General features: G+C 46.7%; 1 protein-coding gene and 1 long non-coding RNA gene across 2 annotated transcripts in view; one reads left to right on the top strand and one right to left on the bottom strand.

The window, feature by feature from the left end:
• The window catches only part of LOC144163053 (uncharacterized), a 487,499-nt gene that overhangs the window by 348,876 nt on the left and 112,297 nt on the right, over nt 1-26,326 (top strand). The gene's annotated exons all lie outside the window — the stretch shown is intronic.
• LOC144162187 (gamma-aminobutyric acid type B receptor subunit 2-like) overlaps nt 12,771-26,326 on the bottom strand; it is a 106,013-nt gene continuing 92,457 nt past the window's right edge. The window contains exon 18 of the mRNA XM_077692660.1: nt 12,771-25,865. Within this exon, the coding sequence (XP_077548786.1) occupies nt 25,558-25,865 (308 nt within the window). The 3' untranslated portion in view covers nt 12,771-25,557. The remainder of the gene's footprint in view (nt 25,866-26,326) is intronic.

The raw sequence follows: 26,326 nt of genomic DNA, 5'->3' as shown, positions 1-26,326 counted from the left end.
TGTCATATGAGGTACGTATATGACATTATGTTCTTACTGAGTTATGCTTATGACTGGGTAATGACGATGACTTCTAGAGTTCGCCGACTTGTAGAGTTTTGCACAGACACGTTGAAAATGTCGGCGTGTATGTGCAGAGATTAGCGACTGGAAAGAATGTTTACGCACTAGACGACAATTCCCCATTGGGAGTTCCAGCAGGTTTCCAAAATCTGACGCGGTTATTGATGCACCGGAGGATCACTATTGCCGCAACTAACCGGGATCAATTTTTTGCGAGTTCGGTGTGTGCCTTCCAACGAGCCAGCTTGGCCTCAATCGTAGCGGCCATGCGACGCGGATATCTTAATATGCAACAATCTATATTTAGAGGGGACACGCCCGGTTCCTCAAACAAGTAAAAATATTTCGCCCAACGAGGCCCGTTATAAGGCTTATCTCACGCGAACAGGCTACGCCTGCGCCTTTAGAGGGACACTTTTTTATGTGCCTACTTGGGTGGACGTCGCTTGAAAACAAAAATATAAAAGACTTCTCCCTCGCTGGGCCCGCAGGTCAACCGTGCCAGGTAATTTAAACGTTCCCTACAGCGTTCCCTAAAGGGAAGCTACATATTGTCAAATGCTAAACACCGCGGCTGTGCTGTCCAAAGAACCATTTCCTGGCTGGGGGCCTCCCGCCGACTCCTGTTGAGTTTTGAAATTCGCGGTGCGTTCGGTCATTTGCGTTCTGCGTAGGTACGAGAGGTTGGAAATATATCATTCTCTTTCATGGGCACTGGGTGGTGGCACCGTCGTCGAAGTACGTACCGCATCTGAACTCATAGCTATTCGGGAGGCTTTTCTCGGGTGACACTGATGCTAAGAAGGGAAATAAAGCGTCTAAAGAAAAAAAACGACGTCTGAACGTAACTTATTCAAGAACAAATCGCCAAGCTTTCAGTAAAATTGAAAAGTCAAATTAAAACAGATAAGAAGCGTTATTTTGGGGAGTCCTTGCCGAATTGCTTGACCTCGTGTCCCGAGAAATTTTGGAGGAGCATTTCGCCCATGTCGAAAGAGTGTGGCGTCTTTAATGTAGGCGGTATTCTCCCGCACGACAATGCTCGAATTGCAAATTCTTTCAACGAATATTTCAAATCGTTTTTTTTTTTCTTGTGACAACTCTGTATTACCGCTTATTGAAACTATTTCGCCACGAATGCCCGATATTGTTAGTGAACAGGGCATATTGAACATGCTTGTGAACCTTGATATCAGAAAATTTCTGGAACGGACAATATCCCTAACGCGTTCTTAAAGAGATACGCTGAATGGATGTCGAAGTACCTCCATGTTATGATATGATATCTCCGTAAATGATATCCCTGTAAATATTAGGCTATATGCGGTCGATTGTATTATTTACTCTGAAATAGAATCCCCAAAGGACCAAGTTTTGTTAAACGAGTCGCTAAACAAGGTTGTTTCCTGGTGCGAGAATCAATTTTGAAAAAAAAAAAAAAGAACGGTGTACATGTTCATTTCTCATAAGAAAAACAAATTAAATTTTCAATACTTTACAAACAATGCCATTCTTTCCGAGGTTCAATCCTACAAATATCTTGGGTTGTGGATAACAAGCGATCTTAACTGGACAAAACACATTGACATAGTAACTTCCAAGGCTAATCAGAAACTGTTCTTTTTACGAAGGGCTTTGAAACTTTCACCTCCATCCGCCCGTATTCTTACGTACAAATCGATAGCCGTGCCCACACTTGATTATGCCGCGGTGATTTGGGATCCATTTACTCAAATTAACATTCATAAAGCAGAAAAAAATACAAGGAAGAGCAGTTCGCTTCATATATAACAGTTATGGACGAACCTCGGTAACTGAACTGTTAGTCAAAGCTAACTTACCCTCACTTTCAAAAAGTAACCGCCTATCCCGATTAAAATATCTATATCAATTAATTCACGGGAATTACAAGATATATATTGAAAAAATAATTTATTTTCTTCAGGTTACGCCACTAGACAACGCCATGATCGCACAATAACTCCGTTCCGTACCCGCAATAATTACTTCAAATATTCTTTTTTCCCTAGAACTGTGCAGGATTGGAATAGTTTAAATAACCACCAAGTCACAAAACAATCTTTAGCATCCCTTGCCGCTGGTCTAGAATCGAAGAGAAAATAATTTTGCTGGAGTGCTAGCTTTGTTTTCTTTTCGTAAAATGAGAGTGATGTTTCATCTGTATGATTCTGTTACGTTTGTCTACGTTTGTAAAACGCAAGTGATGGTTCGTTGTTTGCCTTGTGTTACATGGCTGCCTACTATGTGAAATGTGAGTGACTGTTCCATCTGTTTGCCTGGTGTTATATGCTAATATTTCCGTCCTTTGTACCCACTTGCTAAAATCCCTCCAGGGGATTGCAGTACAAATAAATAAATAAATAAATAAATAAATAAATAAATAAATAAATAAATAAATAAATAAATAAGGATCACCACAAAAATGGGCTGTCCTCTGCAACTAAATATACGCCAGCTCTTCACAGCCTGCAGTCTGCTCCTTAATTTTTTGGCGCAGCCTTGACCTTCTAGTCATACATGAACATCATATTACTTTTCGATAGCTCTTAACGGGGCCAAACGGCCAAAATACAGGTTGGTTTTATTCAAAAGATCGTGTTTTATAGTGCCCCTAGCGCTTGCCTGGCAGCAAATGATGCCGTACTCACGGAGAAATTAATCAATTTATGTTAAAAGTTTGTCTCTCCCGCCAAATCGTGTGTTTACGGGACGTCGCGCAATGAAGTCATAAGTGCGCGTATTCAAACGAACTTCCACTGCGTCATTCGGCTCTGCAGCCTTGCTTGCCGTCAGTCCTCCCAGATGGCGCTACCATACTCATCCATGGACCATCGTCCGCCGTTGCATTGTTTTTGGCCGTATTTGCACCTGGCTTGCTTTTGTGACTGCAAAAAGTAATAGTTTCGGGAAACATGGGGTATCCTCGACAAACAGGGTGTCGTAAGGCAACGTCGCTTACGCCAATCGGCCAGTGTCGTGTAAGACAACTCCAAAGCGGCGGGCTCCTGTGCAGATAAAAAAAGCATAGTGCGCCAAGTATACATCTATGCTTACGTGCATTTTTGTAACTTTCATTGTTTACCGCACCATTCTTACTGCTGTAAAATGAATAGGCATCACATTTAAGTTAAAATAGCTCGCTTGGCAAGCATATAAGCCGTGCCTAATTTGCGTTTGCTTTTGCCTGCCTCAGCCAATCGCACAGCTGGCCGCATATGACATCAAGGTTTTGTTGCTGGAAATGAGCATGGCCATTCCATGGGTCGCATGGTCATTCCATTTTTTCCTAATTATATAGCTTATTTGAGTGAAGTGTGTGTTAAAAGTGGCGTCAGTATGATTCTAACGACGCAATCTTTCGAATGAATCAAACTTGTGTTTTGTTTGCATGGCATCTTTTTAAGCCACTGCGGCATTTCTCGGAATGAACGTGCAGATAAAGCGGCTCATCATGCCCACGAAAGTGCCAAATTGGCCTGCATGCCGTTATCGTGCCTTGACTATGCAAGGCCACATCAGTCACCCGCAAAATCACGCTTGCTCTGTGGAATACGCCGGAGTTTTCAAACTCGCGCTGGTACTCGCTCGACGTCACCCTGCAGCGCCACCGATCTAGTAACATGCCATGCTCGGACGCCACCATACTCTGCTGCCTGTGGCTATGCTTACTATGCCTGTGGCTATGCTGTAACTATGTTGTGGCTATGCTTCACCTGCGCTTACTTCACTATCGGCATGGTTGACAGCTATGCTTATAGCATGCGTACCAGGGATGGTAGTGGTAACACGGATTTATTTTATGTACCAGGATACAAAGACGCCATGTTACGCTTTAGCGAATTTTGATGTCTTGGGGAGAGGGATTAGGTAATGGGAGTTGGGGGAGAAAAATATGATACATACAATGGGGTACGAAACTAAAGGGAGTTCTGGAGGCCAGATGTCTAAAAGTTTCATAGAGCGGTGAGCAGGCGCCGTTCTTCGCTCTGATTGGAACGACTTGGATAAAGCCAATCATTAAGGCTGGGTGGGCTTGCCAATCCTACGTTTTTGAAGGCTTGTTGCCGACAGTCGGCAAAGCGAGGGCAGTGCCACAGGATGTGTGCAATGTCGTTATTGGCTGAGCACCGTGAACACTCGGGATCATCTAGACTGCCGTATCTTGTAGCGCGAAAGTGCGGTGTTCTTGCCGATCCAGTTCTGATCCTGTGAATGATGAAACAACAGACCACTTCTTGTGCCGCTGTGCCTGGTTTGCAACGCAGATGCAGCACATGTCAACCGCACCCCGGAAGCTCGACAAACAACCATTAACTGTGCAGACTTTCATGTCAAAGGCATTGCCCATCGCAGTCCCAAAAGGCCACAAAAGCCTTATTCCGTTAAAAGGTCACAGGCTTGTCTGAACTGTTGAGGGACAGTGTGTACCGTCTTTCATTCGTTAATTTGGCCAGTAGGCATTGCTATCTACCGTGGTTTTGTCTTTGTGCTTACCTTTACTAGTTCTTCTCTTGTTCCTCAAGCTCCACTCCCCATCTTTTTATAAACCCTTTAGTTCTCTTTAAATCCGTCCTTTCCCGCTTCCCATGCGTAGGGTACCCAACCGGACTCCTCTCTGGCTGACCTCCCTGCCTTTCATGTACTGTATTGTCCTTCTTTTCTTCAGTGAAATCGCTGGAATGAATATTCAGTGATTTTGTTTTTTTCTAGAAAACGCGTATCATGTCAAGAGAATGCGAATGTCTCTCACCACCGCTTCACAACGCGATAAAAATCAAACAATGATCACCAAAAGAAAACTTTAGGGCCATGAATGTCTACACGAAGACTCCGCGAAGTTGGCGCTACCATCATTTTTTCAATTACTTATTTTAACAGCGAAGCTGTTTAGCAAATCGCGATTTTTCGTGTCCGCAGTTAAAAAAGCCCGGAAATTGCCGAGCGCGCGCACGGGAGCGCGGGCCTCGCGGCGACCACCCGGCGGTTAACATAACGAAGAAAATGCCTAGCGCTCGTGTGTGCGTGCCTCGCGACGACCGCCCAGCGACCCCTGCGCACGTTTGTCAAGCCAAGTATACCCACTTAAGGAGGTTAGCCAAGATGGCGGCGACCGCTCGGTAGCTAAAAAAAACAAAAACAAGTAAATGCCAAGAGCTTGTGTGTACGCGTGCCTCGCGGCGACAGCCCAGCATCCCTGGCGCACGATCGTTCAGCCAAGCATACCCACCTAAAGAGATTGGCCAAGATTTGAAAAAACAAACACACACAAAAAAACTCGAGGGTTCGTTGTAATTGAGGCAACACTCCCTCGAAAAGGGAAAGACTCCGGCGTTCGCCGTAATCGTGGCAACCCTTGCTGGGAGCGAGAAAGACACGTCATAGCGTACGCCCCTTCAAGGGGTTGTCCAATGATTATCCCTACAAAAAAAAAAAAAAAAAAAAAAACGAAGGAAGCTCACACAGCAACAATGATGGAGTAAAGGTCGTTGCGTCAGCGAAGGAGAAGCAAATCGGCTGCAATCGGGGTCTTAAAGGGAAGGTGAAGCGGTTTTAGAATTAAAAGAAAAGTTGACTAGCAGCAAGTACACTATGAATAGTTCATGTGTACGAAATATTTTCGCAATACATGCAATAGAAGTGGCGCAATGAGCAAACAAAAGTGGCCCGATGCCCCGCCCCCATCTCGCCGCGCGATGCCGGAAGACCGAAGAGCGCGGGCGAAAACCGGCTGAAAAACGTCATACCTGGACTTCCGGCCGGATCGGCCGCCTCGGCCATGCTCTTTTCGCCGTGTTGCCTTGTGAATGATACTTGTTGTTGTTGTGGTTGATAGCACTCATTTGTACAATTTTCGTGTTCAAAAAGTATGCACGAACGCCAAACGAGGCATACGTTATCATGCCGTATTCCTAAGCAGAATAATGCCACGCCGGGATGCTTGATAACATACGGAAGCGACAGCCGAGGTGGCTGTGCTTGATGACAGAGAATATACTACACTACGTTAAATACTTTGTAAACCGATCCAATGCGGTCTTTTTTTTTTTGATGCGACGGACGTGAATGTTCACATTAGATTCTAGATTTAGGAAGGATGGGGAATACTGCTGTACTTTGGCCGGGGATGTTTCGTTCCATTCCAGAAACCAAGTCACATTTGTTCAGGAAATACTTGTTTCGTTAAACACGTCGGTTTTCTTTCCCTATGGGCTCAGGACAGCGTTCAAAAAAACAATTTTTTGGCGAAACTAAAACACGGGGCCAATCCTGATAGAAGTTCTCTCCCGGCTAAGAGGAAACGGTATTCCTACAAAGTAAAAGAACCAAGACAACCAGATTACTTATTTTGCAAGTATGCATGTCAGGATAAGGTGATGTTTGTCTGGAATTAAAAAAAAAAAAACCCACTCCGAACCACCACCGTGCCATAATTTGTGTTGACTGCGGGGCCTAATTTTTTGCCCAAGATTCCGTGTGGCTGCATAATATAACCTCAAGTGTTCTCCAGTGATAGTCGGTGAAATATATAATGATGATACTAAAAAATTTAGGAGCGAAGAGTAAATATACTGCCTCTGTCCGACTAGCGCGGTAAATGCTTAAATTTAGAAATGCTGAAACAGGCCAACGATTCATTAGCACAAACGTTTGGTGATTGTTACCTAAAGTAACGTAACTACAACGTAACTGCCTTGTCCGACTGGTCCATTAATTATAACGATGTAGCCGTAATATTGTAGCAGAATGTGCAACGCACAAGCGAAAATCAAGCCCTACTACAGCCAATAATGCTGAGCAGGCACTAGTATGCTGCAGTGTTTTCAGAATAAATGCATGTGAAGCAGTAAGACGCCACTCATCGAAGTGCAGCTAGCAATCGCGTAGGCGTCGTAGCGCCGCTGCCGAAATGGCGCGCGCGTGTGGGTCTGTATACGGGGATGAGTAACGGGGCTGGGGTGGGTGACAAGGAACAAAGGAAATGCGGAAGCAGAGTCTGCTTGTTGGTTTAGGCGTGTACCGGCAAGATGTGTCTCGCATATACGTTTACAGCGCATGAACGCTATTTTTTCGCGCAGTGCACGTACGTGCTTTTCACTGGTAGATTGTTTATAAAACGCCCATTAATCTTCGGCATAAATGGTTTTGTGTATAATAAGAAACAGTTAAGGCAGTACCTAATATTAACATAAGGTATAAAATCCCCGTATGCTGGTTGCCTAATTCAAAAATACTTTGATGGAACCCACTAGTCGACGTCACAGTCACTGCTTTAGTGTTCTCTGTCGTGTAAAGCAAATTTAAGCTCCAAGATAATTGAACCAACAGCACGGGAAATTATAAAACAAACTTCCAGTCATGTGCGAAAATTAGACTGCAAGCTAAATTGCCGCAAAGGCGACCGTGCGATCGTTCGCAATGCTTCCCACAACCCGCGCAGCCGAAGGGTGTCCTCCTTTGACGTCATGACGGGCGCAACCAATCAGGGGCGTCAAAAGACGAAAAGCGCGCGTCTTTCAAACGGGGCCGCGCTTTTTGCAAGATAAATGCCACTTGGACTCATGTACGATAAATTTCAATGTGATATTCAGAATCAGCGCGAAAGAAACTACATAACTGTTAATCTAACTCAATTTTTTTGGAAAGCGCTTCAGCTTCCCTTTAAACCGTCTTGATGATCATAAAGGCCCCGTGCAGCTTCGCTACCTTCAAGTTTTACGCGTTAGTGTGAGCTTACGTCATTTTTTTTTTTCGACCTGTGACATTTTGGAGCAAGTCGACTGCTGTAATTTCACACCTCCTCACCCAGCCTCCAGCCCTAATCTAAACCTGGATCCGTGCCTATGAGCACAGCTTAAGCGTATTGAACAAAAATAGAAAATAAAATATAAGCGTAGGGGAAGACACACTTAAATGGGACGCCGACTGCGAGAAAATAAAACACAATTAGCCTTCTTGGCTGGGTGAGGATATTTTTTTTCTTCCTTCCCCGAATTCTTCAAATGGTTTCGGTGTCATTACAGCAGCCATACAGCCGATGTCGGCCGGATTCCTTACATTTGCAGGGTTAAGTCGTTAGCCGCTTCAAGAACGTCCCAGCAAAACACACCAGAGATTTTTAAAATTTTAATTTTGAAGATTTTACGCGCCGAAACTACACCTGGGGATGTATTATCGTATTTTATCCGTTTTGTGTTCGTTTCAAAAGCGTCCGTTTTGAGCAAGCCCTGACTGGCTAAAAGCGAACACCCGGATGTGACGCCGTGCCAGTGCAGTGGCTAGAATAGTGGAGCTATGAGCGGCGGCTTCTCGGAGCAGACGATTTTTTTGTCGCCTTGTTGCTGGTTCACAGGAGGAACAACAAACACATAAAAGATTGTTTAAAATAGGTTTAGTCGTTTAAAATGTGTTTACAAGAACAGTTGCGCACAATTCAACCCAAAGCCCACATACAACTGGAAGTACGTCACAATAAAACGGACGCAAAACGGACGTTTTCAAAACGGACAAACACGAGAATACCGCTCCTGGGCTATGGATGCGGTGTACTGGGATGCTACGAATTAATCTTACCTCCTGGACATGATGATGATGATTGGATTTTACTGGCACAACAAGGCCAACTTGGGCAAAGAGCGCCAGACTTCCTGCAGATATCGACACACAGGCGCTTTTACTTTTTGCCTTTATCTGAAAAGCGGTCACCCCGTCCGGGTTCGAACTCGCGTTCCTGGGCTCAACAGCACGAAGCCTTAGCCACTTCGGCCACTGCGGCACGTCACATATTAAAAAAAAATGCATCGCCTGTGGCGACCAGATAACCGAGTAGAGCCGTTCTGTGCTATCAATGGCTGTAGCTTTCGTAATTTTTCCAGGAGCGAAAGAAATGAAGTGAAAACAATGACACAAATGAAAACAAGCTTAGGAAAAACGGGCATTAAGACTTGTCACTTTGCCAGCGCTGTCACTTTTGCCAGCGCTGTTTCGGATTCCGTTGAACACTGCTGTACGGCCACTTTAACGCTCAATAGGTAAAAGTGAGTTTATTCGTAACGCGCTTACCCATGATTGTAATCTCAAGCTTGGCAATACCCTTGTCTGCGTTCCCAAAGAGAACGCACATATGGCCGCTGCTTTAAGCGGTACTTATAAAAACGACCCTGGGGCGGTATTCTCGTAACTGTCCCTTTGGAAACGTCCCTTTTAAGTCCCTTTCATCGTGACGTACTTCCGGTTAAGCAATGGGCGTTGGCAGTAAGTTTGTTGCGCTTGCGTTACGTCACGTCCGGTTGTTTGCTTTTAGCCAATCAGGGCTCGCCAAAAGGGACACTTTTGAAAGGGACGCAAAAGGGACAAAACTCGAGAATACCGCCCCAGGTGTCGAATACAGTACGACTGGGGTGATCAGTAACCTATTTACGGTACGATTTTGCTACGATACCGCTTACGCCTAACAATGCAAACTTTGGGCAAACGCATGAACGAAACAACCACCCGGTTGGCGACAAATGTTTCGCCAACAAAGGAGATGGAGAATAACGAAGGGTCCTCACGAAATCCGAGTCCTCGGGGTACGGCTGAGTTGGCGAGCAGGTAGCGGTCGTATACGGTTACCACTCGTAGTGTACTGCCACCGACCGACGACAGAGCAGTCGTAGCACTGATGTGCGTCTGGGAACGAGCAGACGGCGGCGAACCCAGCGCTGCTGCTTGGTCTGTTGACTCAGGCCGCGCTGAGCGGACGTGTATGTCCAGCCGTCCGGCCAGCCCGGATGCGTACTACGCTGGCGCGCATACGCCACGTCGCTCTTCTCTGCCTTTCCACTCTGGAAGCGGCGTGTACAAGTTCGAATATCCTCAAGAACTGCCGCTAATATCGCTTGGTACAGACCGATTGTGGGGTTTAAAGCACCGAAGCTACTCCAGGGGCAGTATTCTCGTGCTTGTCCGTTTTGAAAACGTCCGCTTTGCGTCCGTTTTATTGTGACGTACTTCCAGTTGTAGGCGGGCTTTGTGTTGACTTTTGCGCTACTGTTTTTGTAAACACATTTTAAACGACTAAACCTATTTTAAACTCCCTTTTGTGTGTTTGTTGTTCCGCCAGCGAACCAACAACAAGGCGACGAAAAATCGCCTGCTCCAAATCGTCTGCTCCGAGAAGCCGCGGCTCATAGCTCCGCCTTGCTTGCATGGCGCCACATCCGGGTGTTCGCTTTGAGCCAATGAGGGCTTGCTCAGAACGGTCACTTTTGAAACGGACATAAAACGGGCAAAACGCGAAAATACCGCCCCTGGGCTATGAGACGCGCCGTAGTGGAGCTCTCCGGATCAATTTTGACCACCTGGGGCTCTTCAACGTGTGCCAAAATCTCGACACCGGCGTTTTCGCTTATCGCCTCCATCTGAACAGCAGCCACCGCTACCGGGACCGAACCCTCGTCCTTGGGCTCAGTAGCACAATGTCATAGTCACTGAACGATCTCGGCGGGTGCTTGGGACAAACTCAGACGTGTAGACGAGCTGTTAGTTTGGTCTGCCGCATGCATTAACTATAGTGTTGTGGCAGCATTTTGCTCGCAAAACGGCTGCTGTCATACGGCACGAGACATTAGTAGTGTGCTTGCGAATCAGAAATTTCGTAGGGGGGTGTACTTACATGAACATTTTCGTTCTTAGGCCACTTTATATTATTTCGGAACTTAGCGAGAAGGGGGAAACTTACAGAATAATCAAGATGGTCATAAGTTCTCAGAGATGAAATACGAACCGGCACTCACTTTGCCAAAACAACAAAAAACAAATAAAGACGTTTCGGGGCCCCTAAGGGTCCTTTGTTCAGAATGAAGAGGGGGTGTAAAATAGAGCGACTATTTTATAAGTTCGTCGTCGCAGAGTGCGCATTTATATCTCGGGGAGATTACCCCTCGACCGGTTAATCGTGTTTTTAGTTGGTTGAATATGTACGGTTTCTAAAAGTAGTAGTGTCGATAGGCGCTTCTCTGACGAGATGATGCTCGCAGAATCCCAATGGATGACGTGGTTAGTAGCAGGTGACGATCCGCCAAGGCATTCAAGCATGCATTGCCTGTTTTCACATCATTATAAAGCCGCTGAATTCTTTTAAAATTTCCAGTTTTACCTATGTAGGATTCGTCGCAATCCTTGCACTGTATTTTGTAGACAACCCCTGGGAATCTTGATTTTTCTAAAAGGTCCTTCAAGCGTACCAGCTTTTGCTTAAGCCTGTTGGTTGGCACATGTGCAATTTTGACGCCACATGTGCCGAACACCCTTGCAAGAGCTTCACTGATACCTTGCGTGTAGGGGACGGCAGCGCGTTTTTTGCCCGTCTTCTTCAGGAACCCCTCCAGAGCAGGCAACTGAAGCCCGCCATTGCTGAGTACTCAGAAGCTGTGAAGGGTAGCCGTTGCTGTGAAGGTCCTTCCTTACCGCGGCTGGCTCTTGATTGAGCAGACCAGAGTCAGAGCAGATTCGCGATTCGCGTGAGAAGAGTTCAGTGGCAACGGAGCACTTTTTGGCATATAGGAAGCGCAGAGTCGAACCCCAGGGTGGGTCGGCTTTCGATACCCACTGGTTATAAATCCTTTGGCCGACCGTCTTATGGTACGCCGAGGAAGGCAATCTGTCCATTATTTTCCTGGAACACAAGAGTTTACATGCTCAAGAAAAGGCATTATGTCTCGGCGGTCGGTCACTCAAAAACAGTCATCCACGTAGCGGACAAACAATTTTGGAGCCGTCTTGTACGAGCGTAGCGCAGAATTTTCTAGTGCCTCTAAGGCAATATTTGCATGTGCTACGAAAACAGAAGCTCCCATCGCTGTTCTAAACTGCTGCTTGCAAAATTGTCCGTTGAAAACAAAATGTGTGTTCTTTATGCAAAATTTCAGGAGGCGGCCTAAGTCTTGTGTCTCAGTTGGCGAACGCGAAGGCAGAGATGCATCGTTCTCGAGTAGATCCTTGCAACACCGGACTGCGTAATCGACGGGCACACATGTGAACATTGATTCCACATCAAAAGACACCAAACAACACTCCGACAATTACAACCAGGGAAATACGTACACCCGGTTCGAATTAATTTATTGTTTCCCACACAGTACACCGCTCTATGCAAATTTTGTCCACAACTAGGTACCCTCCAGCATACAATTCTGGAATGCGCTAACAACCCCTCCCTAGCACCCCTCTCCACCCGTTCCTTTCATGAGCTGTGGGAGACACTGTTGACCAGCTGTCAGCCTGAGGACCAGACTCTCCTGGTGACACGGGCCGGAACGGCTAGGGCAACGCATGGATTCCCGGACTAGGGTTCCACTCTCACATTCGAGCTCATTAAAATGTTTCCCCCCCCTCTCTCTCACTGTCGTCGATGGTGACACCTCCTAAAAGCTCAATGAAATGGGAAGAATCCTTGAGATATGTCGGCGTGTGCCCTACCAAGAAGCGAAGGACGCAACCAAGGAAAGCTGCGACCTTTACTTGCGCAGACGTCACCAGAGAGTATTTCTATTTTTCCATCCCCTTTGGAGTACGCATCACGCTTATCTACTTGGAAATTTTTAATACTCACGTAACAGTTTCGGCACTTCCTCTTCTGCCAAACAAAAACGCACCAGAGGAGCGTTATTTTTCGCAAGAGGCATTCAAAGGACAAAGCAGGCGGGTCCGTCACCTTCCGTGATGTTTATTATCTATGTACATTTATCTTCCCCGCGTACTTTGTGCTAACAGTGGTACACGATACTTGATCTCACCCAAGTCTTCCTGCTGTCCTCCAGCCAGTTTTGTCGCAACAACCAAGTCTTTATTGACGTTCGTGTACAGCACAAATAAACAACCCAAATGGCTGTGTCGAGACACTTTCGTACTGTAATGAAAGCTCGCTCTACCGCTCAAGGCAAGTTTCTCATCCTGAGTCTCGCAATGATTAAACACAAACAACACAAACAACACCCGCCACCAAATGTCGGGAACAATGGAGGGTGACAGATCCTATACGCAGCAGTGGACAAAGTTGAACACATCATTACCGTTTGTTTTGGCGCTGAAAGCCATTGGAAAACTATGGCCGCGTCAATGAACAACGTCGTTACTCTTGGAGCTGTATGCCTATGATTAATGTCGCGGGGCATTGCTTCTGCAATGCTGTTGAGATACCGCTGTGGTCTTTCCCGAGCAAGGTCGAACCGTCGGCACCGTTTCTTCAAGGCTCCTCTGCTACGGAATCACAAACGATGCCTATAATTGTGAAGTTAAACGCAACTATTAATGCTGTCGCTGGTGAGATTCTAGGGCAGCAGTTATCTCTTACTCAGAGACGCGTAAAAAAAATAAAAAGAAATAACAGTGTTTGCAATAGAGATTTGTCAGTTCTTTCTGTTATGCTTTGAAGTCCCGTTTTGAGAGTCAAAAGCTGACTCTGTGCATGTTATGGAGCGAAAGGTGCTTCGACACACACTTTTGCTCGGCACGGCGTGGGCCACTTTGCCTGTCGAGCATGCCACTTCGGCGCATGTGCAGTTGCTTTCGACTCAGCCGCCGGTACGAGAGGCGCAAAACACACCCGGATAAAGACGGGTGGTAGCACGCACATCCCAATATACAGGTAGCCTCCAATCCCTCGAGAAGCGCTTTGATTTCTCCTAGACTTTTGCGAATTTTGACGTTCCTGCTCAGCAAATTTAATGTCCACTTCTATGTTCTGTACGCCGAGTGATTCGAACAACTCAGGCAAACCGATATTTCCGAAAGTCGTGCAGCTTTTCCGCAATGCACAGTCCCCACAGTGAGTGGTCGGCCCGGCGTTCAGCCGGTGATAACATGCAAGGCGTACAACAAAGGGTGGCCTGAAAACAGTGCCTACTTTGTTTAGTCGGGCTACCGGCTGTACAGGACCCTCAGCGCTGTTTTGATTCTGAACGCTCAGAAGGGCGTAATCGTTAACGATGGCTTAGCGCCTATAAGCCTTACGTCTCCTGAAGGTTTGCCCGTATTATGGCTAGTTTTTTTTGTACAATAAAAGAGCAACTGGAACTCTTCGTGTTATTCAGATCCAAGCCTGAAACAAATTACCATCGCGTGTAGCACATACAGTGCGAGATACAGCTTTCTGGCTTTCGGAAAGCACCGCAGTCGCTGCTTTTGCAGATGCAAAGAAAAACAGACAGGAAAAGAAACTCCAATGACGGCTCCGCAAGCCCTGAGCCTTTGAGAATGCAGCACGGAACACAGGACAGCTGAGCATCGGGGTCAGCGGTTCCAACACGCCGCATAAATCTCGAAGAGTCCACTTTTATCCGGAGCGCGTCTAAACGCACAACAGACTTCGCGACTGGACGAGGGGCGGGTGAATTCATGGCCTCCCTCGTGCCTCCAGTCGCATACACAACGCTCATGACACAAGCTAACGGACTGTTCCAGCTAAGCGTGTGCCGCCTCTCTCTGCCGACTCTACGGCACGGCGTGGGCCACTTTGCATGTCGAGGACGCCACTTCAGCGCATGCGCATTTCCTTCTCGACTCATCCGCCGGCGCGAGAGACGCGAAACACGCCCGGGTAAAACACGCTGCCGTCCTATCATCTGCGTTCCACTCGCCCGTGGAGGGGAGTAGAAAGACTGACGCGCATGCGCAGATGCGTTCCTGCTCCGCTCAGCGGGCTCGCAAAACGGGACGCGCGTTCAGCTAAAACGCTCCACTAACGCAACGATACCATGCGCGTGCACTGCGCTTTTCGCTGCAGCTTCCTATCTCTGCCGGCACTACGAAGAACGATTAGAGATCTAGGTTCGGACGAGGTGGTGGTACACCGTATCAAAGGCGTCGCTTGAACATTTGGGCCATGTCGTATGTACAGGGTGGCTGCGTTCTTTTCTCTCTCCCTCTCTTCTTACACAACGCGCGTTCATCACGCGCTTCCGTATTCTCGTCTATAGAGAAACGCGCCGTACGCGCTACACTTGCGAACCATTACGCAACCACAGGCTCGAGCCTTCCAAACGCAACAAAACAAATCAAAAAGCAATATGGTCGACCGTCTGTATGTATACGCATACACATTGCGTGTGTATAAGTATGCCCTTCATATACAATTATATAACGCGACCATGCCTGACAATTTGTACATTCTCAGAAAGGAGGTGGGAGACGGGGGGCACTGTCTCGGCGATGACTATACGCTACACCAACGCCACCTACTTGCGAAGGCCTGTGAACTTCACTTTGCTACGTCAACCATCTTGCCCCTAGTATAACTCGGAAGGGTGCCAGCGAACGCCTCCTTGCAAGGACCAATGGTGGCGCAAGAGAGTCGTCAAGGAGTGCGGAGGCATCGTCTCTTCGAGGTGGTTCCGGTTACAGGCGGCTTGCACGAGCTGATCGATAACTGCGGATGATTACGGAACGCTATAATCATGTGCTAGATTTGCTGTCACGAATGAGTGCTGTCTTTTTCAAAAGACGGCGAAATCGAGTGACGACACACCTACACCAAAGTTTTAAAAATGTGGACTTCCGAGGTGCGTGAGAATTGGAAAGATGGATTGGAATGAGTGAGAATGGAGTTTTTTTCGCGAAGATTGTCATCTTATTTGCTTAATAAAGGAAAATGATTGATTCCGCTCGGTCATCCTCGCCCGCCTTGTAATTTCGAAAGATTTCTTGGGAAAAAGGTAAAAAAAAAGCGTCCCCTTCATATGAATGTGAGGAGTAACCAGAGATGATAAAATGGAAAGTTGAATTCCGTTGACAACCTTGTTTGAGAAGTCTGAGGTATGAATTTATTGCTATGTGCCTCGCTTAAGTTCCTGAGTGCGATTGATGCCTTTACTTTCGCTTTTGCTTCCCTTTCGCCACCTGAAGTTGGTGGGAACACGTTTAAATGTTTCTTACAGCACTTCGTCGGTGAAAGAACATCAAATTCTTGTGCTTTGAGGGAGATAAAAATGCAGTGGCTTTACCAGAAAGCTTTGAGGGAATATTTGAAGCGTCTCAAATTCGGAAGGAAATCTTTACCGTTGTACGCTGTTTAGAACAACGTTTTGTTGGAAATTTGACGCCAGCGCCACTTTTTTGAGTATTAATGTTGTAAAAGAAAGCACTTGTTCTTTTATTGAAATATTTAGTATAATTTACTAGTGGTGAAGATGATTTTGTTTAATTTTTAAACCCCGTAATGTTTGTAATTATACCGGCAATGTTATTTACGAAACCTGCGGCTTGCGTTTCTCAACGTGTCTGCTACGAGGTTGCCGCCTGCGTTGGTGTTGCGTTAGGGACCTCTGCGACGTTCCAATTCTTATTCCTTTAGAAGTGTAGTTAGACTGCTTCGTAAGCTGCCTACCAAGCTGTCCGCGAACTGGGACGCAGCCTTTTTTGGAAATAAAAGAGCTTGTCTTGGCTTGACTTGACTTGACTTGACTTGTTTTTAAGCTAAACTGTCACAGAGTGTAAAATGATACGACCTTGAAATATTCACTTTTTTTCCATAAAGACGTAGGTAAATGCAAAATAATTAGCGAATGCTCAATTTCTCATTGAGATAATTACAGAAGCAGGCGTCGCGACACATCGGTCACTGACTCGATGGTTTCACCTCGCTGACACATCTCTTGAGGCAAAGCCTACCTGCTGCACAGTTCTGGAGGCTTTTTGCACTTCCCAGGCTGATTAGGCTTAGTCACATGGAACACAAGATAATTACTGTTTCTAAACAACACCTTGTAAAGTTAGAGAGTACGTCTACCGACCTGGAAGACTTTCTTTCCGCTCTCACGAGCTAAAATGTGTCACCAGTTGGGATTCACCTTCACCGAAGGAACTCGCATAGCTTTGTCAGTATGAGCTACTATTTTAAAGTATAATTTTCAACAGTATACACATACGCAATATTACAAAACTTTTTAGTGTCTGCGTTAATCAGGGGTAGCCCGACATGCATTGACAACCGTGGTACAAGCGTATCAAGCGGGTGATGGACAAATTCAGAAATTCCTTAGTTGCGAACGTTATAAAGGTCTGTACATATTTTTACGTAAAAACTTCGAGTGAGCCATTCTCAACGCACGCTAAATATCCTCCTCCGTTGGCTTGGACATTATTTTTAAGCTTGATGTAAAAAATCATGAAGGAGAATGATATTACTGAGTATTCAGAACGGTTGTACAGCCACTTGCACTCAGCGCGGTTCCAGTTTCTTAACCACAATCATCCCGACGGCTAAAGACCGGGGGCCTTCGCCATAAGACACAATGAGGATTTCTAGCGTGTCATAGATTTTCAAAATGTTTCTGTAACCATGTGCGAGTTTGGACCGCAACTTAACAGCGGCAACTGCTCATGCCGCAAATTTGTTCATTGAGTGAAGTAGTTTAACAACCAAGGGGCAAGTCCTACGAGGTGCCGGAAAAATCCCGCTAGGGATGATCTGTCATGCGGTATCACGTGATTATCTAACCGCAGTGTTTTTCATGACGTTTCATCCCGCACAGCCAATCAGGTGAGACGGTATATCAGATATCGACCTCATCGGAAGTTTTCCGACACCCAGTAGGATTTGTCCCGCCTAGTGAAAAAAAAGTTAATTCCGACAATAAAAAATTCAGCCTGAAATAACTTTTTATAAATAAATGTGTGTTTTTGTGTTACTAGAAATTTCATTAGACTCTGAAATGGGGCAAATACGCGGCTTGGAAGATGCGTGTATCTTTTATGCTCGAGTTTGAAATTTCAACAGCACGTAATCTTCTCTTCCAAAAGAAATTTGAATTGACATCTCATAGTCTGCAGAACCGCCAACGACCCGACTGTAAAGATGCATTTTAATGACGAACGCAGCCTGTGATAAACGCGGCTTTTTCTCGGCAGAAAACGGACTGCGATTGTTGAGCGGACTTCCTTTGATATAAGCCAACGTTGGTCATCACTAGCGACCCATAGTCGTCAGCGTGTTCAGTTACAGTCAGTGGATAGCATCACTTGAGCAGTACTACAACCATTGCATGTTTCTTTATATTAGCTACGCTGGAACAAATACTACGGAAAAGACTCGCAGAGTATGAATAGTTTTTCTCTCGTCTGCGTGGGGTCAACGACAAAGTTTTTCGTTAACGACACTTTTAATTTCTACGTTGTAGATGCTGTTTTTCGAAGCGCAACATCGGGTAGGCTTTCGACAAGTTTAGAAAGTTGTCGTATTGCGCCCGCCTGAATACTGCGGACAGGAGTGCATCAGTGCGACTGAGATCCACTCCTTTCAAGAAGCGCACTGAGATACGGGAATCGATCCATGCTCGATGCTCGTCAGCGCTCCACATTCGCGCACGGCTACTGAATGGGAAGTGGATGGAGAAGCGCGCGAGGGGCTCACCGGGTGGGACGATGCGGGGCGGGGGTGCGGGGACTCTGACTATACGTAATCAACCACGTGTAACGGCTTCACGACTACTCGCTTTAGAAAAAATAAACACCGGAGCCACGTATGCGGCGAATAACCACCCTGACTCGCGGGGCAAAGGCACGCAAGAGCGTCCACTCACACGCCAAAGAAACCTGGAAGGTACGCGGTTTGGCGAACCTCTGTAAGGTTGCGGTGATATCCTGCTTCTGAGTTTCCCCTGGCCCCCTTTCTAAATTTATCAGTTCTCTATCTCTCGATATATCTTTTTTATCTCTAATTTTTAACTGTTCATGAATCACCACAAGCATTTCAGTAGGAGTTTTTAACTTCGCACTGAAAAAATGGCGCGCTCGCTTTTGTGAGTGGTAGTAACATGACATTCTAGCCAGGTGCAGTTCAGTATCAGAGGCTACCAAGACAGATGCGCGGAAATAATATGGTATACATCGAGGTGCGCTTTTAGCCACAGGAGTTAAGTGCAGCTCGCAGCCAGTGCTGTTTCAGCCAACCGGCACGACAATTTGCTCGCTATAGAGAAAGCTGGTTACACTGCCTATGAAGCCCCATCGACTCCACGATTGTGTCGAATTGTAGGCCCCTTTAGTCGTACGAGATCGGTGCTCACAAAGGACGGTGGTTTAGAGCCAATGTAAATTAATGGTAGAGGCGCAACTCTTCACTAGTGAACAGAAGGTTGGTTGCCCGAGACTAAATTTGAGTGCGGATCATAAACGATGACAAATTGTGGCTTTTAACTACGTTTAAATTTACGCGCGTTCACACATATGCCACTTCTCTTACAAGCGAGTTATACCCTGGGTATCGAATCGTCATTGATTGAGCAGCCGCTTCTATCGCACTAGTAAGTAGCTTTTGACAGTGGAGGCGTTGTAAGTGCTGGACAGGTACTAATCAGCAACGCAGGCTCTGCAGCGACGATCTTATCTTTTCGGCCTCTTTCGCGCCGGTTACTTGCAGCTTGGTTGGTGCAAACGATAGAGTAAAGGGCGAAATTCATGCGCAGAGAGCGGAACGTTTCCGGAGGCCAAACCGGTCTTCGGAACGCGGGAGACGGGTGCGCAGACGCGTCCCTTTCCGCTCATGCGTCCATTCGCCCCTGGCGCCCTCGCGTGCCTTTGCCCGCGTTGCCGTCACTCGGTCACGTGACCCGTCGAGGGGGAAGGTGGCCGCGTGGAATTAAAGGCGCTCGCCAACACCGCACGAAGGAGGCGTGTCGAGGCAAGCGCATGACTCTTGTCAGGTACCGAGCGCACGATCTGTCACTGAAGGACAACTTCGGGAAGGGAAAGAAGGGCTGCGGACCAGGGCCGGAGTGTAAGCTCGCTGCCGAGGCCAGCTCCGATTGGCCGATCAGACAACCCGCGAAATTTGAATGTCGCCCCGAATACCACATAGCCGCTTCGGGCATACCTTCATAAAGCGACAGTTTTTTCGAGGGCTGTAGAAAGCCGCAGTGCTAATTACCTTGCAGGCAGGTTGTTCATGACTTATTTTACTAGTGACGCCAAGGGCGGGTTTAAGTGGTTCACTGCTAGCTAACTAACTCTAATGGTTCGATACGAGTGCGCGAGGCTTGTAGAAATATACGTAGCCACGTGCACACACTTTCGAGCACTAATTTCGTGCAGTAATGGGTTATTTTGAATAGCTTTTTCGAAGACAATCCTCCGACTGTGTGAGACTATAAGTACGCCTAAACGCTTCCTGATCCGGCCCTGTTCCTGTACTAAGATCGCCCAGTTACAGAGTGACGGCCGTCGATGTTGGGACCGCAGTCGACGCGAACGATCACGGAGCCAAACTCCACAAGCGCATCTTTAGGCAATGCCGCCGTAAAAAAGGGGAGCCGTTTCCACTAAACGAGTTTCACTTTATAGCGGACACTTCCACCGGAACATAACGGAAATGGCCGGACTTTCGCATCGTATATACGACCCGTAGAGTATAAAACGGCAATACAGGAATTAGCTCCTACAAGCGGCGCGAAGATTTATTCTATTTTCATGTACTGCGCGTTTGTGATAAAATAAGTGAGCCTAATGTCTCATATTATCGCATTCTCCTCGGTGTCCTAATTGAGATCAGTAGATTAGTACCGGGGCTCGGAGCCACGACGGCTTCCCCAAGTAATCGGCCGTAGTACGCCTACATCTTAAGCAACTATCGGAAGTTATGACTAATTTCCTATCTTAGGGAGCTCATCTTTTAGCGCGAAGCGCCTACTTGAATACTGGGTTTGCCATAAAAGTATATAATAGTGGCTTTAAACTGACGATTCAAGTATGCGTAACTGTTTATCTTAAATATTTAACACTTGCTTGCAGAGTTATGATGCGGCGAAAAGTGGGCATGGGTAGTTTTAGGGTCAGCATTAATTAAAACATTTAATTTAACACACAGGAAGGGTAGAACCAGCCTTCTATTGCGAATGGGTAATGTGTATTGAAACCGTAACCGTGTTACCGTGCTTTTCTAATATAATTGAATTCAATCTTTTTTTCCCGTCATTTGAACAGTTCTATAAATTGCAACTGACTGAACTACCACTTTGACGTATACTTGTGACATGAAATGTTGCCCGCATAGAAAGGAGATTCGACTTGGTGAATCCAACTTTGATTAGGCAAGGTTGTGTTGTATTGCATTGTATTGCATTCTATTAAAGTATATTTCAGAATACGACGAAACGTGTTCTGTAAAACTATACAAAAAGGCGACACATTATGAAAAATAGTTGACCAAAGCTACAGCTGATCTATTGTGTTGTATTGTTTTGTATTGCAATGTAATGTATTTCAGAATAGAACGGAATGTGTTCTGTAAAACTACACGTAAAGAAGACTCATTATGACAAATTACAGTTGATGAAAGCTATAGCTGATCTATTGTATTGTAATGTATTTCAGAATACAACGGAATGTGTTCTGTAAAAGCATAGGTAAAGAAGACATATTATGACAAACCAATCGTTGATCAAAGCTATAGCTGATCTATTGTGTTGTATTGTATCGTAATGTATTTCAGAATACAACGAAATGGGTTCTGTAAAAGTACACACAAGGAGGAGGAAACATTATGACAAACTAATAGTTGATCAAAGATACAGCTGATCGTAGCTTCTAAACGGCTACATAGTTGACGCAGTGGTGTTATTCGAGCGGAATTCTTGCTTAATAAGTCAAAATTCGAAAGACTTTTGATGCCAGACCAAGCCGGCAGACGTACTCTTCAGTGGGAGACTAGGGGATCGTTTCAGTCAACGTTCCGCCACTTCGGCCCACCACTATGTTCGTCGACATTAGTTTAAAAATACAGAAGGTAACGTCAGAACCTCCTTCCACGGACTGTTAGCATGAGGGTGCTGTGCCACCTGTCAATTTGTTTACACTCTCATGACTGTTACTCTCATACGTGCCAGTTTCATTGACTCTCAGTTTACTCTCGGTACGTGCCAGTTTCTTTTACTCTCAATTTACTCTCACACGTCCCAGTTTCCTTTACTCTCTCACGTGCCAGTTTCCTTCACTCCCAGTTTACTCTCATACGTGTCAGATTTCTTTACTCCCAGTTTACTCTCATACGTGCCAGTTTCCTTAAGTACGGTCATACGCCAACGAAGCTTGGTGCGCGGTACATATAATTCGGGGCTACAAAAAGCTGTGTTTCACACCTCTGCAATACGGGCGAGCTTTACAAGCGATGTAGCTAAATTTTCGTGGCGATTCGAAGTTTTTTAAAGATGCAACACCTGTTTAACTGTAGCTGCCTGGCTTTTTTTTATTTTATATTAGTGTATTGACCCGCGAGGCTGAGGCCATCGGCCGTACGTGTATATCACCAGCGTGACTAGGAATTGCGCGAAACTCTTACGCGAATGTGTCTACTGCTACCCCAAGCGCAGGCTCCCTAATGGAACAAAAACGTCGGATGGTCCGTATTTCCTCTCCGTAGAGCACCCATGTAAAATCCCATCTCTGTGATTTGAGACCCGACATCTGCGTACATTAAGGAAACTCAAGAAACCAGCGGCGCTCCCACTTTGTCTACGCTCTGTGTAGCGCCATGATGCCGGGATACTATGCAAAACACTGAAACTTCCACATTAGTGCCAGGGAATCAACGCGCCTGTTCTGTGGCAGTAGGCTGCGGCGTACGTCATGGTCAGAGCTTGTGAGCCTTCACTTTTATCGGGAAAATGAGCGAGCTGGTCCGAATTGAGCTACAGCGAGACCTCACTGCGGTATCAAATCTCTTATACGTTTAATGCAGACTGGTTTCTCTCTTGAGCCTGGCAGAAACGCGTGCCACAACGCTGCTATAACGCTCTTTTCGCACCCTACGCGAGGTAAACTTGCTGGTCGAATCTTGCTAGAACTTCATAACTCCATCGTTTCACCAAAAGGCGAGAGCAAAGGCAACCATAATTACTCGCGTGAACTGTGTTCGCTTAGCTTTACTATTCAGCTGCTCGGCTTACCTGATCATTTTCCGCCTTTTAGGCAGGTGCACCCAATTTTACTTAAAAGTCTGTGCTTTCAGGCCGCCTTATTAGACTGAAAAAAAGAGTGCGGGACGTGTGCCTGAATGATAGCGGCAAGGCATGAAGAGTTAATGTCGCTCAAAACGAAAATCATATGCTTGAAAGCAGGCCCACACTGTGGCAAAGAACATCTTCGAGCCTTAATGCTGAGCAGCCTTCGGCCGTGAGGCTGTAGGTGCGACCGTGCTCGCCTCGACTTTTTCTTATTGTCGCCCTTACCCAGCTCAACTTCCGGGCTGACTGTCAGAATACCGAGTGTTGTCACGTCCAATATTAAAATACTAGCCATTACCTTACAATAATAAAAGGCAAAACCGAAACAAAACAAATCAAGCTTGGGTAAGCAACTCTGGCAGCAGTAGTGTGCTTGATTGAACTGGAGTGACCAAGGAGCTCTGCACTTTGGAATCCTAAAGTTCACCAGTATAATAGCATCAAGGACACGACGGAGAGAAATGGGAGTCGTAGTAGTCGGGTCACTGTCTCGTTCCCGTTGGTCACCTATTGGGGATCTTGGCTGCGATTTCATTTGCTCAGTACCAAAATCAGTGGTCAAATTTACGTTGCCTGTAACTGGAAGTGCCAAATATAAGTACGAGCGGCACAAACATGCGAAAGTGTTCAATGGCGTTTCAACTCATGATAAATCAAGTCATGGCGCTCCTTTTAAACCCGACTTAACTTACACGGCTTCAATGGAGGCTTCTGAATCCGGACTGCTGGAGGATTCCTAAACGCGAAATTTAACCAAATAGTTTTCTTCTTACATTACCGGGAGGAGCTCACACGCTTCTCCCTTCGTCCTCGGACGTCCGGAACTAGAAGATGCCACCTCCTTTTCTTTTTTCTTTTTACATCGATTCTAGCCAACTTTTCACCACCCCCACTTCCATCTGGCGTAATTGTAACGACGCTTTCTTGGCATGCAGCCTTGAGGCCCGGCAAAGGAAATGTGAAGCGACGGACTTGCCACATAGCATAATCACAAGCAATTGTCTGAAAATCGCCAATTTCAAACCCGTAAGGGGGATTTGAAAACAACGCATCATAGTTTCAACTCCTGTCAAGAAAACTCTCCGGTTTTTTTTTTTTTTTCAAAATACACAAGGCGTATCCGCCTAAAACAAAATGCGACATTGCAAAAACGGCTTTTACGACACGGCTGCATCAAACAGACGAAGTCGACACACCAAAAAAACATGGAAAGGAACCGTTAGCTTTCACGGTTCAAAGACAAAACACAAGCCTAGACACCCTATGCCTATTACGTAACTCGGGCGCGAAGCGTAGTGCCGCACAGCCTATGATTAGAAAATCTGCTGAGGAGAAAGTTACGTCTGATGTCAAATTACGGCAGATATGGTTTAATTTAATTCAATAATTGCGGTGCTACGATCTACCCTTTCTCCCCAAAACGCCCCTGCCGGTTATGCAACACACTGACGACAAATTAGGGGACCCGTGACGACGACGTCAATGTTCACCGTGAAATCCATGAAATACTTCTCCATGACTGCCATGAACCAATACAAAAGGCAAGCAAGGTCTTCAAACAATAAGTAATTAACAACGTGCTGCGGTAACAAAAGACCGCCTTATAAAAAATCTGGTTTTCTTTCATTTCAAGAGATTATTACGTTGAGGTGTAACATTACTGTCTCACAGTTGTCTGGAAAGAAATATTTTCCCAATACGTCATCACTACAGACGGGTACAAATAAACAGCGCCAGGGACATAGGAATATGAGTACAAAGTGACGATTCACACATGTTGTTCGCTTTTCAAGCGTAGCCGCTGTGACCGGACACAGAATCCCCATCTTCAAAGCCGCCAGCGGGACTAGACTAGCTGCTTTCCGACGGAGGCAATACGGAAACCGCAGGCAAATATTGAGGTGCACTCGAAAGGCGTAGGCTGTCGCCCTGTTTTGTTTTCTCCCATTCTCATTTCCGGTCTTAAAGAGAAAGAGAAAAAAAAATTCCCACCTAGGTTTCCAAGCTGCTCTGCACAGTGCCATGCCCACTCTCCCGCCTCTACTTGTCCTTCAATTCCGCAAACCCCGTGGCAGATGACTCCCACCCTTGCGCCGACCCGATTCTCGCCACGTTGAGCAGCGTCCCCCCCTCTCCCCCGACGAACCCTACAAACACTCTACTACACCGCTCCTCCCGCCAGCACCGTCGACAGACCTCGCGGAACACAGCAACCTCGGCCGGCACAGTTCGACTCTTCCAAGGCGGCCTGCGCTCCCACGACGGCGTGGCGGTGCTGGACGACGGCCGTGGTGGTCGGGGACCACCCAACCCGCGGTAATCCGCCCACCACCAGCGGCCACCATCACCACAGGAGGACGACACTGAAGAAGGACGCGTTGCATATTGCCGAGTGAGCGGCTGAGGCCGGCTGGCCCGGGGCTGGGGCCACCGCTCCCTACTTCTCCGAACACCTTTTGAGCTGCAGGCGAGGACGCGGAAGGGCACGAAACAGCGTTCCTCATAAGTACTCGACGATATCACACTTGATGGATGGGTAGCTGGAGTACAAGGCAGTCCTGTCCTGTACCAGGCGGCTGAAGAGGAACGGCAGCAGCGGCGCCGAGGCCGCACTGTCGGGTTCGATCAGCGACACCGTGGTCGTCGAGGCCGTGGACGCCGCCGAGACGGCGGACGACGACTGCGCGTGCTGCGTCTGCTCGGGCCCGCGCAGAGCGCCCAGGCTCTTGGCTCGGCGCCGGACGCTCATCTGCTGCTGCTGTTGCTGGTGCTGGTGTTGCTGTTGCTGGTAAAGGCTCGGCTCCGGGGCTGCTGCGACAAGGGGGCGGAAAGAGGGAGCGGATCTTTAGGGCCAAAGACGGAACTTCGTCTAGAACAGTGGGGCTTAGAATAACTTGTTGTTGAGCGAGTTGGTGCATCTTGGTGAATAAACACGGGCTTTGCACGAAAAAGACAGCACACACAGAAAGGACGGGACAGGCGAAACCCGTCTTTTGTCCCGTCCTTTCTGTGTGTGTAGCTTGTTTCGCACAAAGTCCGTGTTTATTCACTTACAGTAGTGCTGTTGAAAAGCGAGCTTTGGTCACAATAAGAGTGGGAACTGAAAGTAATAACTGGTTGCACGTGTAGATAAGCAGCGGAAAACAAGTCGTAAAGCAGTAGCGAAGCGGCAGTGAAAGTAGTGAAGCAGTAAAAAAAACTGATTCCTCTGTCATAGGAATCGGTAAAACACGACAGTGAAATGCGCAGCAAAATGTGCAGCTGAGTAT

This window comes from Haemaphysalis longicornis, unplaced genomic scaffold (assembly GCF_048455015.1).
Source record: "Haemaphysalis longicornis isolate Haplotype H1 unplaced genomic scaffold, Haemaphysalis longicornis Haplotype H1 scaffold_12, whole genome shotgun sequence".
NCBI lineage: Eukaryota > Metazoa > Arthropoda > Arachnida > Ixodida > Ixodidae > Haemaphysalis > Haemaphysalis longicornis.
This window is presented reverse-complemented; position numbering and strand designations above follow the sequence as displayed.